Below are 16,981 nucleotides of genomic sequence, written 5' to 3'. Positions count from 1 at the left end.
ATTTCTGTTTTTAGTTTTCAATGGTGTCAGGGAAATCTGACCTTAGGCCAGTGCTTATAGGATCAGTGCTATCCGAAATCCTTGGTACGTCCGTACCATTCTTCTTCTTCGTTGAGGTTTAGCGGAGGTTGGCATTCAAATGATGTTGCATTACTGTCACCAATTAGACTGGGGTATAAATCCATTATACTTCAATCCACAAAATGAACACCTACTGCTTCTTTCTCCAATACTACACATTCCTTTGTTTCATGCCCTTCTGCACACTTCTCACACCTAGGAACCTCCCTCCTACACACTGCTGTTCCATGCCCATGACCTTGACACCTGTAACAACGTACTGACTTCGGCATAAAAGCTTGTACGGGTTAAATAAAATATCCTAACATCACCTTGTCGGGCAAAGACTTAACATCAAAACTCAAAAGAACAGACAATGACTCTTCTGTTTCACCACTCACGCCACCCTGCCTACTCCTTTATTCCTTTACACCCACCCATCCGCCAAAAGGCAAGGATCCACTTTCTCCAAAAATGTCACTCCTACTGGACCAGATTCTTCTATATCATGTCCATTGATGCCAGGCTCCGGCTCCGAGCTCTTCACCACACCTTCCACTTCACCTAACTCGCCCTCACTCACTTCCATTTCACCTCCAGCACTCGACCTGGTGTATTGCTCACTCTGTTTGTACTTGCCACCAGTCTTCTTCACCCCCCACCTTCCTTTCTAACACCATTTTCATCAAATTCAGCCTCTGCTTTCCTCATTCCGTTCGACACCTTCTTCCTCGTTTTCCTCTTCCCTTCCTCAGAAGAAAAACAGAAGACTGTCTCCTAGAGCTTAGGTAGAGGCATTAAGTCCCCACACTCATAACAGAAGTTCCTGTGGTTCACGCTTGTCTCTGTAGCCTTTTCCCACTCAACCATCCCCACAAAATTCCTCTGTCCACTTTTCACTCTTCACGTCCCTATCCTAAAACCTAACCCATACATTAACCCCTACCCTACCCTTACCTTAACCATAACTCTTACCTAACCCTAACCTTAAACCTTACCTTTACCATTTAAAATTACAACTTCCATGGGATAGGGACGTCCCAAGGATCCCTGACAGCACGGACCTTGCTTATAGAGTAAAGGCTGGTTTACAGTTTGTCTTGTGACATGTCTGTAGACAATTGTCAGAGTGACATCATGAACATTCTATTGTCAGCAGACATTAGTGCTGAGCAATTACTGCTTTTTGATATTGGTTCGGTTTCGGTTTAAAAAAATTACATTAAATGCAGTATGCATTATGCTGGTTGAATGCTGTAACACAGAATAAAACTATTAATAAAAGTCCCATGATGGTAGTGACTGCACATTACTGCTTATCACTTAACAATAGTTTATTCACATTACTTCACTTTAAAATATTTTAGTTGTTGTGTATATTCCATTTGTTTTATTTTATGAATATTATTTCATTCCAAGTCATCATCTCATCTCTATAGAGCTGCTGTCTATGCTGTTTGACAAAATCTAAAAATGTTAGTTCTTCTAAGTAAATAAGGCATACTTTTATGACTGCTGAATACCAACTATCAATCACTTAGATCAAGTATTTTCAGGTAGATATACCTTGGAAAGCAGCAGCTGCTGTATATCACGTCACAATCGGGCCATCTACTCTCTTCCATAGCAGGCGTAAAAGAAACACAGACTGGACAAGTAGATGTGCAATGGATTATGGTCATTGTAGTTAATTACCACGTTTTATGCGCTAAATTATACAGAACAAAAATATAAATGTATCTTGTAAAGTGTTGGTCACCTGTTTCATGAGCTGAAATAAAAGATCCCAGAAATTTTCCATATGCACAAAAAACATATTTCTCTCAAATTTTGTGCAGAAATGTGTTAACATCTCTGTTAGTGAGCATTTCTCATTTGACAAGATAATCCATCCACCTGACAGTTGTGGCATATCAAGAAGCTGATTAAACAGCATGATCAATACACAGGTCCACCTTGTGCTGGGGACAATAAAAGGCCAATTTAAAATGTGCTGTTTTGTCACACAACACAATGCCACAGATGTCTAAAGTTTTGAGAGGGCGTGCAAATGGCATGCTGACTGCAGGAATGTCCACCAGAGCTGTTGCAGAGAACGTTATGTTAATTTCTCTACCATAAGCCGACTCCAATGTCGTTTTAGAGAATTTGGCAGTACCTCCAACAGGCCTCACAACCGCAGACCACGTGTAACCATGCCCAGCCCAGGACCTCCACATCCGGCTTCTTCACCTGCGGGATCGTCTGAGACCAGCCACCGGGACAACTGATGAAACCGTGTATTTCTGTTTGTAATAAAGACCTTTTGTGGTGAAAAACATATTCTGATTGGCTGGGCCATGCTCTTAAGTGGGTGGGCCTATGCCCTCCCAGACCCCTACCTAGACATGTGAAATCCATAGATTAGGGCCTAAAGAATTTATTTAAATTGACTGATTTTCTTATATGAACTGTAACTCATTAAAATCGTTGAAATTGTTGCATGTTGCTTAATATTTTTGTTCAGTATATGTAGAATATCAACCTGGTCTCTCAGAGCATTTCGTAGTATTCTTTACGTAAATCTGTGACACTCCATATAAACTCAGCAAAAAAATAAACGTCCCTTTTTCAGGACTCTGTCTTTCAAAGATAATTCGTAAAAATCCAAATAACTTCACAGATCTTCATTGTAAAGGGTTTAAACACTGTTTCCCATGCTTGTTCAATTAACCATAAACAATTAATAAACATGCACCTGTGGAACGGTCGTTAAGACACTAACAGCTTACAGACGGTAGGCAATTAAGGTCACAGTTATGAAAACTTAGGACACTGAAGAGGCCTTTCTACTGACTCTGAAAGACACCAAAAGAAAGATGCCTAGGGTCCCTGCTCATCTGCGTGAACGTGCCTTAGGCATGCTGCAAGGAGGCATGAGGACTGCAGATGTGGCCAGGGCAATAAATTGTAATGTCCGTACTGTGAGACGCCTAAGACAGCGCTACAGAGAGACAGGACGGACAGTTGATCATCCTCGCAGTGGCAGACCACATGTAACAACACCTGCGCAGGATCGGTACATCCGAACATCGCACCTTCGGGACAGGTGCAGGATGGCAACAACAACTGCCTGAGTTACACCAGGAACGCACAATCCTTCCATCAGTGCTCAGACTGTCCGCAATAGGCTGAGAGAGGCTGGACTGAGGGCTTGTAGGCCTGTTGTAAGGTAGGTCCTCACCAGACACCACCGGTAACAACATTGCCTATGGGCACAAACCCACCGTCGCTGGCAAAAAGTGCTCTTCAATGATGAATCGCGGTTTTGTCTCACAAGGGGTGATGGTCGGATTTGCGTTTATCGCTGAAGGAATGAGCGTTAAACCGAGGCCTGTACTCTGGAGCGGGATCGATTTGGAGGTGGAGGGTCCATCATGGTCTGGGGCGGTGTGTCACAGCATCATCGGACTGAGCTTGTTGTCATTGCAGGCAATCTCAACGCTGTGCATTACAGGGAAGACATCCTCCTCGCTCATATGGTACCCTTCATTCAGGCTCATCCTGACATGACCCTCCAGCATGACAATGCCACCAGCCATACTGCTCATTCTGTGCGTGATTTTCTGCAAGACAGGAATGTCAGTGTTCTGCCATGGCCAGCGAAGAGCCCGGATCTTAATCCCATTGAGCACGTCTGGGACCTGTTGGATCGGAGGGTGAGGGCTAGGGCCATTCCCCCCAGAAATGTCTGGGAACTTGCAGGTGTCTTGGTGGAAGAGTAGGGTAACATCTCACAGCAAGAACTGGCAAATCTGGTACTGTCCATTAGGAGGAGATGCACTGCAGTACTTAATGCAGCTGGTGGCCACACCAGATACTGACTGTTACTTTTTATTTTGACCCCCCCCCTTTGTTCAGGGACACATTATTCTATTTCTGTTAGTCACATGTCCGTGGAACTTGTTCAGTTTATGTCTCAGTTGTTGAATCTTGTTATGTTCATACAAATATTTACACATGTTAAGTTTGCTGAAAATAAACGAAGTTTGACAGTGAAAGGACGTTTTTGCTGCGTTTAGTATGATTGTGATTGGTATATATTAATTTGTGGATGTCCATCACCCATTTTGTATGGTATATTACGAATTACAATTCATATTATATGTTACGAATTTGTAAAATGTACAATATTTGACAATTGTGCGAAACGTACAATTTGTTACAAATTTGCAAAAGTACAATATGTTACAAATTTACAAAACGAATGATGTTGCGAATTCAAGCTAGGTGGCTAACGTTAGTTAGGCTAGGGGTCAGGGTTTAAGGTTAGGGTTAAGTTTAGGAGTTAGGTTAAAGGGTTAAGGTTAGGGTTAGGTGAAGGATTAGCTAACATGCTAAGTATACTGAACAAAAATATATACGCAACATACATCAATTTCAAAGATTTTACTGCGTTAAGGTTCATAGAAGGAAATCAGTCAATTGAAATAAATGAATTAGGCCCTAATCTATGGATTTCACGTGACTGGGCAGAGGCGCAGCCATGACTGGGCCTGGGAGGGCATAGGCCCATCCACTTGGGAGCCAGGCCAACCCACTGGGGAGCCAGGCCCAGCCAATCAGAATGAGTCTTTCCACATGTATTTTTGTTAAGTATAGTTGCAAAGTAACTAAAAAGTAGTAAGTAGTTGAAAAGTTGCTAATTATCTAAAATGCTTAGGTTATCTGTGATGAGATTCAAACTCACAACGTTTAGGTTACCAGATGTTTGCGTTATACACCTACCCATCCACCCCGACCAACCACCCTACTGAAGTAACCATCTGTCAGATTGTAACCATAGCAAGAGTAACATGTCATACTAATTTGAGTGTACCGGACTTACTTTTACTATGTTATGTCTAGTCTATGAGACCAGGTTGAGAATATTGGCCTGTTGCAAACTACAACTCCCTAATATATCGCACAATTCAGGCTGAATCTGATTCATCTTTAGAGAAACTGTGCAATGTGAACATTGAGCTCACAGAAAAAACTGAACGAAATAGAATTCAAATATTTTAACCGACGTTGGTCAATTAGTGGTTTGAAAATCGAAAAATAACAGAAATGTCGGTCAATCGCTCAGCACTATCCGACATCTAACGTGTCATTATGAAAATATATAAACACAAATTGACAGACTCTGCATGACATCAGCAGCCCGGTGCTCCAAATAGCATACTTTCTCTATTTTAACACAAATAAACCCATCCGATTAAAAATGAATTCAGTAAACGTCAATCTAGCAAGCCAGGCAACTAAAAGTAATTTTCTAAACAATATTATGGTTCGTTGCTAGCCAGTTCAAATAATGAGGAGACTCACCTCAGGCAGAGTATAGCTAACAGACTTTACTTTAGCAATTTTTTATTCATTATTACAGGAAAATAAATCCACGACAACATAATTATTTACAAACTAATGGCGAGCTAACAGAAAATAGCTTACTGCCACAGTGTAACGAAATAAAAGTAGGTCATTCTATAGGAGAACTTTAGAACTCTCGCATCTTGTCACAGGAGAACTCTGCCTACATGTACATAATACCTCAATTACCTCGACTAACCGGCGCCCCTGCATATTTACTCTGTACCAGTACCCCCTGTATATAGCCTCGCTATTGTTATTTTATTGCTGCTCTTTAATTATTTGTTACTTAGATTTTTTATTTTTGTAGGTATTTTTCTTAAAACTGCATTCTTGGTTAAGGTATTGTAAGTAAGCATTTCACTGTAAGGTCTACACCTGTATTCCGCGCATGTGACAAATAACATTTGATTTGGTCTGGTTGCTGTGTCAGTCCGGTAACCACGACAACGGACGTTGCGACAGTCGCAGATACTTTTGTTCATGTCTGTGCGTCAAGGAAACTAAAAGTCGCAGCGACGGTCTACAGACATTTCACCGGAGTATAAATGAAATTTCATTTTGACCAGCGACATTTGTCGCATTCTAATCGTCTACACACATTCATGTCGTTAGACCAAGTATAAACTGGCCTTGACAAACTCTGGCTCTGAAGCATACTAGTGTCCAAAGTATATGCCAGTGTTTCCCTTTTTACATTATTAAAAAAAAGCTTTTTGCTTGGTAACCAATTTCAGTTGAGTATTTGTGCGTGTTGTATAATTAGTCTAACAGCACATAAACCGGTGAATATCACATCATGTGAATTAATAAACTACAATTTAGAATTTTAAAAAATCATACAGGCGTTATTTCTAATGTCCCTTCACTGGTCCTTTTCGGGGTCTTCGACGTGGCTTCAATAAGCAAAGATGGCGGCTAAGTAGAAAGTTTTGCTGGATTGTTACTTACTTTTGGCATTTTAAGTTGATGGTTTCGCTAAATATTTAATAGCTAACAAGTATCTCGTGTCGCTAAATTCCTAGGATATCAATCTTAAAATGGCTGGATGGTCAGGGTTTTCGGAAGAGGAGCTACGAAAGTTGCAGCAAAAAGGTAACTTAAACTTGACTTCAAGCTATCATAACGTCAGCTCTTGATAATCATGACTTAGTTATATTACATTACACAAGGTTGTGTTTGTAAATTCAATCTGGAGTACCAGAGTGCGCACTGGGCGTTCGTAAATTCAAAGCGTTTTGCTCTCGGAGCGTACACTGGAGGCATTGGCGGATGAGTAACGTTAGCGTTCTAACCTCACAACGAACAGCAGTCAAGCACCCTAGCTAACGTTGGCTAGTTTACTAGCTACTTCCAGACACAACTGAGAGAACACCTCACTGACCATTTTGCTCGCTCTAGCAGAGCTGGTTAGGTTGTTTTCATGTTATCCATAGCGTAGGTGACTGTAACTGCTGTTGGCAACAATGTAATTACGTTTTCTTTGCCGACGTTTACTGACACCGACCATATTCGACGGGTGTCGAGCGTTTGTAAATTCATCAGTTATTCTGTGCTCTGGCACACTCAGACGAGAGTGTTCTGAAATTGTAGTAGATAGTCAGAACGAATTTACGAACGCACCCTAAGAGTCATTGGACAAAGGCATCTTCTGTAGGGGGAGGTTTTGTTACGATCCCCGACACTCGGTCTGAACATTAACATGCATCGCTTTCGGTACAGTTTTGGAAGTATAAGGACCTTTGTGGTCCTTATATCAGATATAAGTAATCATTTAAAAAAATGTTGAATTGATACACACCTTTATGGCAGTGTGGGAACACTAAACCTTTCTCCATTTTACACTACTTGTTTACAGAAGACAGTGACCACCTGTGCTAATTAGCTATCTAGCATGCTCCAAACACCTGTGTGTAACTGAAGAAGGCCGACATAAACGTGTTGTGACTGAAAAATACTGTTGGCTGCAACTGTGATGAAACCGGTTAAAACAGTGTATAGTAAAGTGTATAACGTTATTTTGATGTGGCATGGAAGTAAAGGGTTTTATGTTTCTAGAACGTTATCGCAATTGAAAATCGATTCACGTTTAGATGGAGTATTTGGTTGGCTCTGGCAGCCAAAACAATCTTCGTCTGAAAATCACATAAGATCCTTGGACCTTAAGGAGTAATGGTAGGCTGCTTAAGAGTACATATTGGGCTTACATAAGGTTAGCTCACAAACTCTAGGTGACATTCTGTCTTCTCCCTACAGTTCTCTGCCATTAGCTACGCCCACAACTGCCTCATGTGAACTACAATCCCAACGCTGTGTTTTAGAAACGTCAATAATCATCGCTTGTGATACGGCTTCCAAAAAATATGACCCTTTCATCAGCGAGAAAGAATCCTTCAAATAAAAAAACATACACTTACTGTTGCAGTTTTGCATAGATCCTTACAGCTATGGGTGCCTCCATGCAATGAAACTACACTTCTGCTCACTTCTCAAATGATGCTTACACACAGGTGTTCGGAGCACACAAGATAGCTAATTAGCACAGGTGGTCACCTCTTGTCATCCGTCTTGTCATCCGTCTGTTTTCCGTAACCACGCACTGTAATATGGAGGTATGGCCGTGTGGGAACACTAACCCTATCAAGGTGTGTATCAACTTAATATTTCCAGCTGATATGAAAGATAAGGTACTAATGTTTCCAAAACCTTAGCACAATGACACGTGTGTATGTTTAGATTGACCGTCGGGGATGCTTAACAAAACTACCCATACAGAAGACACCTTCGTCCAATGACTTATGTGTAATGAAACTGAGATTCATGATCAAGGGCTAGTATAAAGTTAGCTGCTTAGCCAAGAGTCGGCTGTCCACATATATCCATTCATTAGTCAATTCAGTAGCTAGTTACGTCTGTAAAGTGTATCGATATCCAGTATCCCTGTATCTCTGTTGTTTTACCTCATTCATCAGACCAGGCGGTGCCTGCGGCTTTAGGTCGTGGACGGAAACCAGCTCCTACTAACCGGAGTCGGCAGCAGTTGCAGCGAGAGAGAGCCCTCCAGTTAGCCACTCAGCAAAAGAGTGGACCCGGCTCGTCTGCACTACCACCCGAGCAGCAGCTAACCAAGCCTTCGCCGCAGCCCACTAAGGCCCTGCCGCAGGCTGTCATTCAGCCCGTCGTCACCCCCACAAAGCCGGTGGAGGAACCCAGCCAAAAAGAGACCCTTGCCGTAAACCATGCTCCTGCACCAGCAGAGGACACACCGCCTATTGCCAGGGAGTTGGAAAAACAAGAGGTGAAATTGTTAGTAAGTCTTTGTTATCATAAATGAGTTATAGATCAATGTCTTATGATGTACAGTTGCCTGTACATTCATTTAGTTTGGCATGCCAGTAATGTTGTTGACACTGACAGGGTCCAAAAACCAAGAAGAGTGCAGTGATTTTATTTGAAGAATACTTATCTTAGGCTAATTAGGCCTGTCCTTTATTGTCTTAGATCATCCTCATGTCTGTTGATTGCCTTTCTCTGTATTGGGTGTTAATGCTCCTTGTTGTAGTCGGGAGAAGACTCGCATAGAGCTGCTTCAGCAAGACCAAAAGATGATGAAAGAGAGGAATAAGCGCAAGAAAGCCCTCCTGACCAAGACCATCGCTGAGAAGTAAGGACAGATGCCGTAGTTCACATTATCACTACCAGCTATTCTGATACACTTTGTTTCCTTTGGACACTTGCTGTGGTTACACTTGCACAAATTCACCCGAATGCCTGTTTTTCTGTGTACACAGATCCAAACAGACCCAGGCAGAGTCAGTGAAGCTGAAGAGGATCCAGAAAGAGTTGCAGACTCTGGACAATATGGTGTCCAACGACATCTGCATTCTGAGAGGTGTGATAGAGCAGGCCAGCTGGGACTATAACACTGCAAGGTAACACACGATTTGGAGAACATGCTGAATCCTTGCCACGGAGATGGGATTCTTTTCAATCAGGGGAGGTCATCCATTTACTAATACCCATTATTCTTGTTGTATCACCAATAAAAAATCAACCACAGCAGTCTGTAGCTGTACTGTTATGGCAGTGAACATTTCCTTCTTTCAAACCCTGGAAACACTGCTCCCTACAGGTTATTCAGCGTACTCCTTCAATACATCCCAATACATTGATAAAACAATGTCCCCTCAGATATGAAAAAAGGATGGTGATATGTACATCCTAAACTTGAGAATAACGATGCTGGGCTGAAAAAATAATACTATTTAAGGAGATAAAGGAATGAGTGGCCTGCACAAGGAATGTTGCTGCTCCACAGTGACTTTTTTTCTGAACCCAAATCAACAACGTTTCGATTTCACAGAAGTCTTTGTCAGGGGAGGTATGCCATGTATTCCTTCCTTTGCTATAAAACAAATTCCTAATAAATCCATCTGCCTGTCTCCTTTTCTGTTCAGGAAGCGCTATGAGAAGGCGGAGTCTGAGTATGTGACGGCCAAGCTGGACCTCCACAAGAAGACAGAGATAAAGGAGCAGCTGACGGAGCACCTGTGTGCCATCATCCAGCAGAACGAGCTCCGCAAGGCCCACAAGCTGGAGGAGCTGCTGCAGCAACTACACCTCCAGGCCACGGAGGAGGAACAGGAAGAGGAGAGGAAGGAGGAGGAGAGGAAGCGGGAGGAGGAGGAGAGGAAGCAGAAGAGTGTCATGGAGAACCAGGGAGAGGCAAATGTCCCGTCTCCCCCAGATACAGGGTCCACACCAGGGGTAGAGACTGAGACACAGGCAGGCAGTGCCATGCTCCAGCAGGACTACCCTGCAGTGACGGGGAGCGATCAGGACTGTAAAACGGCCAACATCCCCCTAGCGGGGCAGAGCGAGGTTGAGGCCCCGGCTTCCTGAGATGAGGGGTAGTCCATGAGATGTCAGCCCTTACTTTCACTGTTCAAAGTAACAGACTCTTACTGACCCAGAATGTCAGTCCTGCCCGTTACTACGTAGCCTCAGTATACTAATACTGTAGGTCCAATACATCCATTAGGGGATATTTCCTCTCTTTGTGTAACAATCCTGTGTACTGTGTGTGTATAAACATTCTACCGTTGGGGGAAATTCATTTTGATTTGTACTGTCTGAGAACTGGCTCACTGAGTCTTCATTGTGCAGCGAACAACATTTGTATTTTGTTACTGTTTGTCGGGTGGTTTGTCTGTATGCTCTTAATGTGGCGGTGTCTAAAATGCTTCAAGCACTTATTTTGCACAACATTTACATCCGAAGTGAATACTCTGTGTCATGCCTAGCCAAGCATATGTAGAACTGAAAGCATAGCCGTCTTTTAAAATTGGCCTGCTTTGTCTTTATGGTGAAGCTGAAAGGAGGTGGTTAACATTAAACCCCTGAATGTTCCTCTGTACAGATCACTTGTGTTCACTAAAGCAGCGCTGCCAGATCTATTCTCTCTGTATGTTGTAGATCAACATATTATCTGTCGGGTTTTGCTATCGAAGGGCTGGTATTTCCTAAAACCAAACTCTGTCTGTCTCAGGCATATTAAAGACTTGCAGATCTCCAGCAGGCTTCCTAAGGAATGGTAAGGGGATATCTCATAATGTATGTATGCTCTGAGAGGAAACTGCTCCATGGCATGTTGCTGCTTTACTGTTATGGCTTTAGAACAGCTTGTTTTCAGTGGCACTCTATGGAACAAATGTGTCTCCAGCAATATAACATTTATCTGATATGAGTGTGCTGCAGCTAGTTGTTTTGTGTGTAAAAACAAGCTTTATGCCCCTGGTTGTGTGCCAGAGAGTACCAAGTGGTTTGTTTTTAAAATATTATCCTTACAATGAATGTTATGGGAATTTGTTTAAATCCAACATCTGTTGTTTTGTATTGAAATGGGCTTATTAAAAGTGGGTGGATATTTAAACATTCTATTTTACACTATGTGGTTAGTATTTGGGTGTTCATTTTTTAAATGTTTTCTATATATATTCTGAACATGAATGCAACTGCACAAAACCTGTTCATTGGAACACTTCTATGCTGTTCATGTCATCTTGGTTGGTTAAATTAGTATGAATGAAGTATTATAATTAAATGAATACGAAACTTGTATCTCTTTATGATTTTGCTTTCTTTTTGTCATTTTCATTCAACAAAATTCGTATTTTGAATGATCTGTTTCAATCTGTCTTTCTAGGTGCTGTAAGGTAAACGGATTCCTTATTGGAGCCGGAGTGGAATTTAGTGAGAATAGTTTCGAACTCCCATCGCTTTTTCAAGTCATTTTAAAGTGCAGTAAGCGTTCTGTAAACCGCTCTGAGATTTTACAGCGCTTTGGTCACATCTGGCCGTCTGAAAGGGAGACCATAAACCCAGCTCTTTTAATTAGTTAGCGAGTAGTGAGTGACCACTGAATGTCCCCGCCACCTCACAGGTCAACGCTTTAATGCGTTTAATATCCTGCCTGAAATGATGATATTTTACTAATTTGTTTAATAACAATGTGTTATTTATTGATGGATGTTTACCGGTATTTGCGTGTAAGCCATTGCTTATGGCCTAATAGTGCATCTATGCCTCAGAAAATAGTATAGCGACTGTTCTATGGGATAAATCATTCTGAAAAAGTATAGAGCTGACTTGTACTAATTTAACTATAGAGACCGGCATAATTCAGTAGGGTATGTGACCAACTATTATGGAATCTAAAGGCTATAAGGTAGAAGTATACAAAAACACGAATTGGAATTGACTATTAGCCATTGGGTTTGGTGAAGCGGTAAAGCCCAACAACTTGAGAAAGCAGTAGACTTCTAGAGCACTGTGTGATTTATGTGGCGCTAGCGTCCCTCGACAGGTCGAGAAGGGCCGTGTAACCCGAGAACCAACCACAGAGAAGCTGTGAGATCAACTTTTACTGAAAATCTCCGCCATCTGGCCCGTCGGCGTTATTGAATTTTGACCTTGACACTGGAGTATGGAAAATGAATTCTATTTGCATAAATCATGAATAATTAAGGCTTAGGCCCAATAGCCCAAATGTTTTAATTAATGAATATGCTATATTATATAATTAATTCCTGGTGCGCTTTTATTTTTAACATATATAGGAAAAAGTACACTTTAAATTTCAAATTAGGCCTATCAAGAAAAAGTACACTGACATTAAACAACTGATAGGCTATTTGTTAATTATTTATGAATTAAACTTCATGGTCGAGAGTTCAATTATAACTGCACTGCATAGTTTGCTTATGGCGGTAAAATATGATGTTTGTGTAAAGGCTCTAATAGGCCAAGGTGTAGCCTTATATTTGGGCTTCTTCGATCACGTTATTTATCAAGGTATTTCTAAATGATAGGTCTATTTGTTAACCTCAGCCATATCGAAATCGGTAATACAGCTGTAGATATATGGAACTGTGTGAAACATATGCCTACCCTGAATTAGAATTTGAGAGAGAGAGAAATACAGTTTTTGCTATACATTTTCATGTTGATAATGTGGGCTTAATAACCCGTGGAATCAGTGTAATAAGTATTTAGGCCAGGCCAGGCCTAGTCTGCTCATGTTATCATATATGATATGGAATCAGACATATTCATTTTCTCTTTTAAAGTGTATGACATACAATTATTCATTTAGAAACCGCTAGGCATATATATAGCTTATTGAACGAAAGGTAATTCGATTTTATATTGTATATTATTTAATTTAGTCTACTTTAAATTTTCGTTGATTATAAAAAAAAATGTAGGCCTGTGTTTGAATAATTATGTAAATACGCATCGAAATTGTTGAAAATTGTTCTGAGAAACACTGAAGGTTACTAGGCCTGCATGTGCATTGCCATTGACTTTAAGGATAATTGCAGTTTGGTCAACCAACCAGCGATTATTCAATTCCCCAAATGAAAACACACACTTTGTACGTTTTTCTGTTGTTGCTGATTTCGTGGTGTATTAGCTGAAATATTGCCTTGCCCTTGGCTGAAGAACTTGTACTCATCTTAGTCGGCAGCATGCGTCTCTGTCCGCCGGGCTGACTGGCTGGCTGCAGTGCTGTCCGGTGACCCTTAGTGCCTATTGGGTTAGCGCGTTGGCCCATGTCCACCTTTATTTCTCTAATTGGGAGTAAAATAGCCTCCTAGTTGACTCTCCATATCCTGGACGCGAAACCATGTGTTGCCCCCCCCCCACCCCTCCACCCCCTCTCCATCACTGATTGCTGCGACGAGGGAATTCTCATCTTGAGACCTGTTGAACTGCAAATCCCTCGCGCAGGCACCGAGTTCGGATTACAACATTCGAATCCACAATTGGCAGATGTTTTCAATAACAATATAATCAACATTGGCCATTTCTAATCGACATCATCTAAATAATTTGAACGCACAGAAGCTGTTTAATTTTCACTGGTTCGTGGTATAACAGTAGATAATTTACTGTAAGTGTTTCCACTTGGATATAGTATTGATAACCGTATTGCCGATACGTCACTGTGTGTTCAGTTTTTATTTATTTATTTTTATTTCACCTTTATTTAACCAGGTAGGCAAGTTGAGAACAAGTTCTCATTTACAATTGCGACCTGGGCAAGATAAAGCAAAGCAGTTCGACACATACAACAACACAGAGTTACACATGGAGTAAAACAAACATACAGTCAATAATACAGTAGAAAAATAAGTCTATATACAATGTGATCAAGTGAGGTGAGATAAGGTAGGTGAAGGCTAAAAAAAGGCCATGGTGGCAAAGTAAATACAATATAGCAAGTAAAACACTGGAATGGTTGATTTGCAGTGGAAGAATGTGCAAATTTCAGTTTCAGTCCCCCTCTTTGCCATTTGGGCCATGCGACTCTGGAGGGACATGGGACACTGTCTCTCTCTCTCTCTCTAGTCTCTACCTCTATTGTTCCAACATTGAAAACTCTCTCACGCTAATTGCAAGCTGCCTGTGTTGTGTTCCGACATAAAAACCAATCTGCTCCCGATTAAACAACACGCCGAGTTTACAAAGCCATGCGCGTGTGAAATTAATTCACCCGCGCTGATTCTGATTATAAAGCCAACGGCTGCTGTTGCCTTCTTCTGTAGGCAACGGTTTCATGCGTCCCAAAGCATTGAACTATATTTTAGAGCATATACTTCAAGTCATTGCTCCATAAACCTAAAATCTAAAACCCAATAGGCCTTGTTAAAGTAGGCCGACATTATTGCCCATTATTTCAAACCTTTCGGTTATTATTTATACTGTATTATGTTTCTGTACTCATGTTATTTTCTGAAAAAACAGGTATTCCCCAAAAATGCATTTTGTGTAGATTATTTCAACCTTTAATTGTAGTTTTTCTGTGAAATGTCTGCTCAGCACCCATTTTGTACGATTCCTTGTAGCCTATCTTTACTGACTGTTACACAGCTTTCACAAATGATGTATCAAAATGATGTATGCCTAGTACCTTACGTTTCTCTTATGCCTGTAGCCACTCTTTGAATATCCAAAGAGAATTCCTTAACTGCACATAATATGCACGAAACAATGATTGAACTGTTATGAAGATGGACAAAATTAAGTGTAAAGTGTGTGATCAAATTATCTTATTGAAATTTAGACATCGGTTTACAGCAAGGCAATAACGGTATTTCACTGTAACTGCGCACGTTCCTCCCTTTTTCCATTTACATTAAATTCGTTGTTTCTTCCCCATTGTTGGTAATATGTCGGTGCATTTGAGCTTATTACGTTTTACAAGTATACAAAATGATGTGAAAAAAATTCCTAGAAGTTAAACATAATGGAGATATGGCAACTCAAACTTTATTTGTGCTTTTTTATATCCATAAACATATTAACGGTGAATTAGTATGAGTTTTTTGTCAGACTAATCATTGGCTTTGGCTGAAATGACAATCAAGGGTCAATGGTCCACGTGTGTAAAGACGCAACTATATCGCATGGGCATAATTTGATTCCTTGGATAGATGGGTAACGATGTTTATGCTTTTTAATTACATATTAATTACAAAAGTGCTGTTTACATTTTGACCTTTATCGAGCAAAACATGTTTGCTTGAACCTTGCAAATGTGCAGAGATTGGGGCTTTTATAGGCATTTAGGCGGCAATAGCTGATGTTAAAAAACATTTCACATATATTCTCCTCTCCTGAAACTTCCCTTTGCTACCTTGAATACGATATGTGTACATACATGTGTCACGTTTAATAAGGTATACATATCAGAATGCAGGCTATAAGGATTTCAAATGAGAAATAATCATAGGAATATATGTATTTTTCCGGAATAGACCTATAGTTCCAAAGGTCAGGCCAGACTTCGGATGGCACATTTCATACAGAGTCACATTGACCTTTCTTTTTGTTCAGACAAACACGAAGAAATGGGTTTTGTCGTAACTTTTGTCGTTTAACATTATTCAAGCGGGAGTGAAAAGAGTAGACTAGATGGAGCTTTGAGGTTTAGGCGGAGACTGTTGAGGAGGCTTTTTACACTGGCACTGGAATGAACATGTAGGCAGGAGAAAAAAAAATCTGGAGGGAAAACTAATGATGAAAAACACTACTCTATCCCCGCGCCTTCATTAAATACATGGAAAGAACGAGAAAAGAACATCTGGATTCAATCCGCATCCCTTTGATGGCATCAAGTGTTCTTTTCCCAGATCAGGGGCTGGAATCTACGGGATGTCTATGGCAGTATGGAGCCTATAGTGGGTCTATACTCCTGCCATCTAAACACGTCACTCCCTCCATCCCTCCATTCCTCCATCATTCCTCCATCCCACCCGAGCCCCCCTGTCAAGACCCCCAGTCAAAGCGCACACAAAATGAGACCCCAATTCCAACAATTCTGAAAATAATTTTGCACTTAACCCAAAGTATTACAAATGTATGTTTGTCAGACAACGGCTTGTGCAGCCTATTAGAATGTCTGGGGTTTGGCTTTGGTTATAGCCTATTGTGTGCCAGGGTGAATCATAGCTAAACTATGCCAATAACGGCATCATTACAGTTGATTAATTTCAGAATGTATTGGTTGCCATTGTTTTTATTTGGGATTATTTTGACCTAACTATTGTAGCCAGGAGTCCATGTAATAGCTCCATAGGCCGGAAGAACTATAAACGCGTGAACATTCAAAAATGAATGTTTCGACATTCAAACAAAATGTATGAGCTGGAAAGGAGAGGTTCTTTACTTGTGTTCAGGACGATTTATTGTCAATGTCTCCTCGTAAAACTGTTATCAGAACAGCAATTATGCAGTATACTTTAAATACCCACATATCTGATGAAAATGTGTCCCATGGCAACATGTTCATCAGATATGTGGTTATTCAAAGTATACTGCATAATTGCTGTTCTGATAACAGTTTTACGAGGAGACATTGACAATAAATCGTCCTGAACAGTAATAGTGATTGGGTTGGTCTGGGGCCGATATACCCCGACAGTTAAAATCTCTTTACTGGCGCTATCATCACATGGGGTGATAA

The 16,981-nt window shown here is 40.9% G+C and overlaps 1 protein-coding gene across 4 annotated transcripts; it reads left to right on the top strand.

Moving 5' to 3' along the window:
- Positions 1 to 6,242: 6,242 nt before the first annotated feature.
- gorab (golgin, rab6-interacting) lies at positions 6,243 to 11,569 on the top strand. 4 transcript variants are annotated; one of them, XM_071346336.1, is made up of 5 exons: positions 6,243 to 6,546; positions 8,424 to 8,749; positions 9,014 to 9,115; positions 9,243 to 9,383; positions 9,909 to 11,569. In XM_071346336.1, the coding sequence occupies exons 2-5, from the start codon at positions 8,691 to 8,693 to the stop codon at positions 10,351 to 10,353; spliced, it is 747 nt and encodes a 248-aa protein (XP_071202437.1). In that variant the 5' UTR covers positions 6,243 to 6,546; positions 8,424 to 8,690; the 3' UTR covers positions 10,354 to 11,569. The 4 variants fall into 4 exon arrangements, with proteins under 4 accessions (XP_071202437.1, XP_071202436.1, XP_071202438.1 ...); XM_071346335.1 differs by having other exon boundaries at positions 6,325 to 6,546; positions 8,424 to 8,757; XM_071346337.1 differs by having other exon boundaries at positions 6,332 to 6,546; positions 8,424 to 8,761.
- The last annotated feature ends 5,412 nt before the right edge of the window (positions 11,570 to 16,981 follow it).

This window comes from Salvelinus alpinus, chromosome 16 (genome assembly GCF_045679555.1).
Source record: "Salvelinus alpinus chromosome 16, SLU_Salpinus.1, whole genome shotgun sequence".
NCBI lineage: Eukaryota > Metazoa > Chordata > Actinopteri > Salmoniformes > Salmonidae > Salvelinus > Salvelinus alpinus.
The sequence above is the reverse complement of the archived record's forward strand: the minus strand, read 5'-3'. Positions and strand labels throughout refer to the sequence as shown.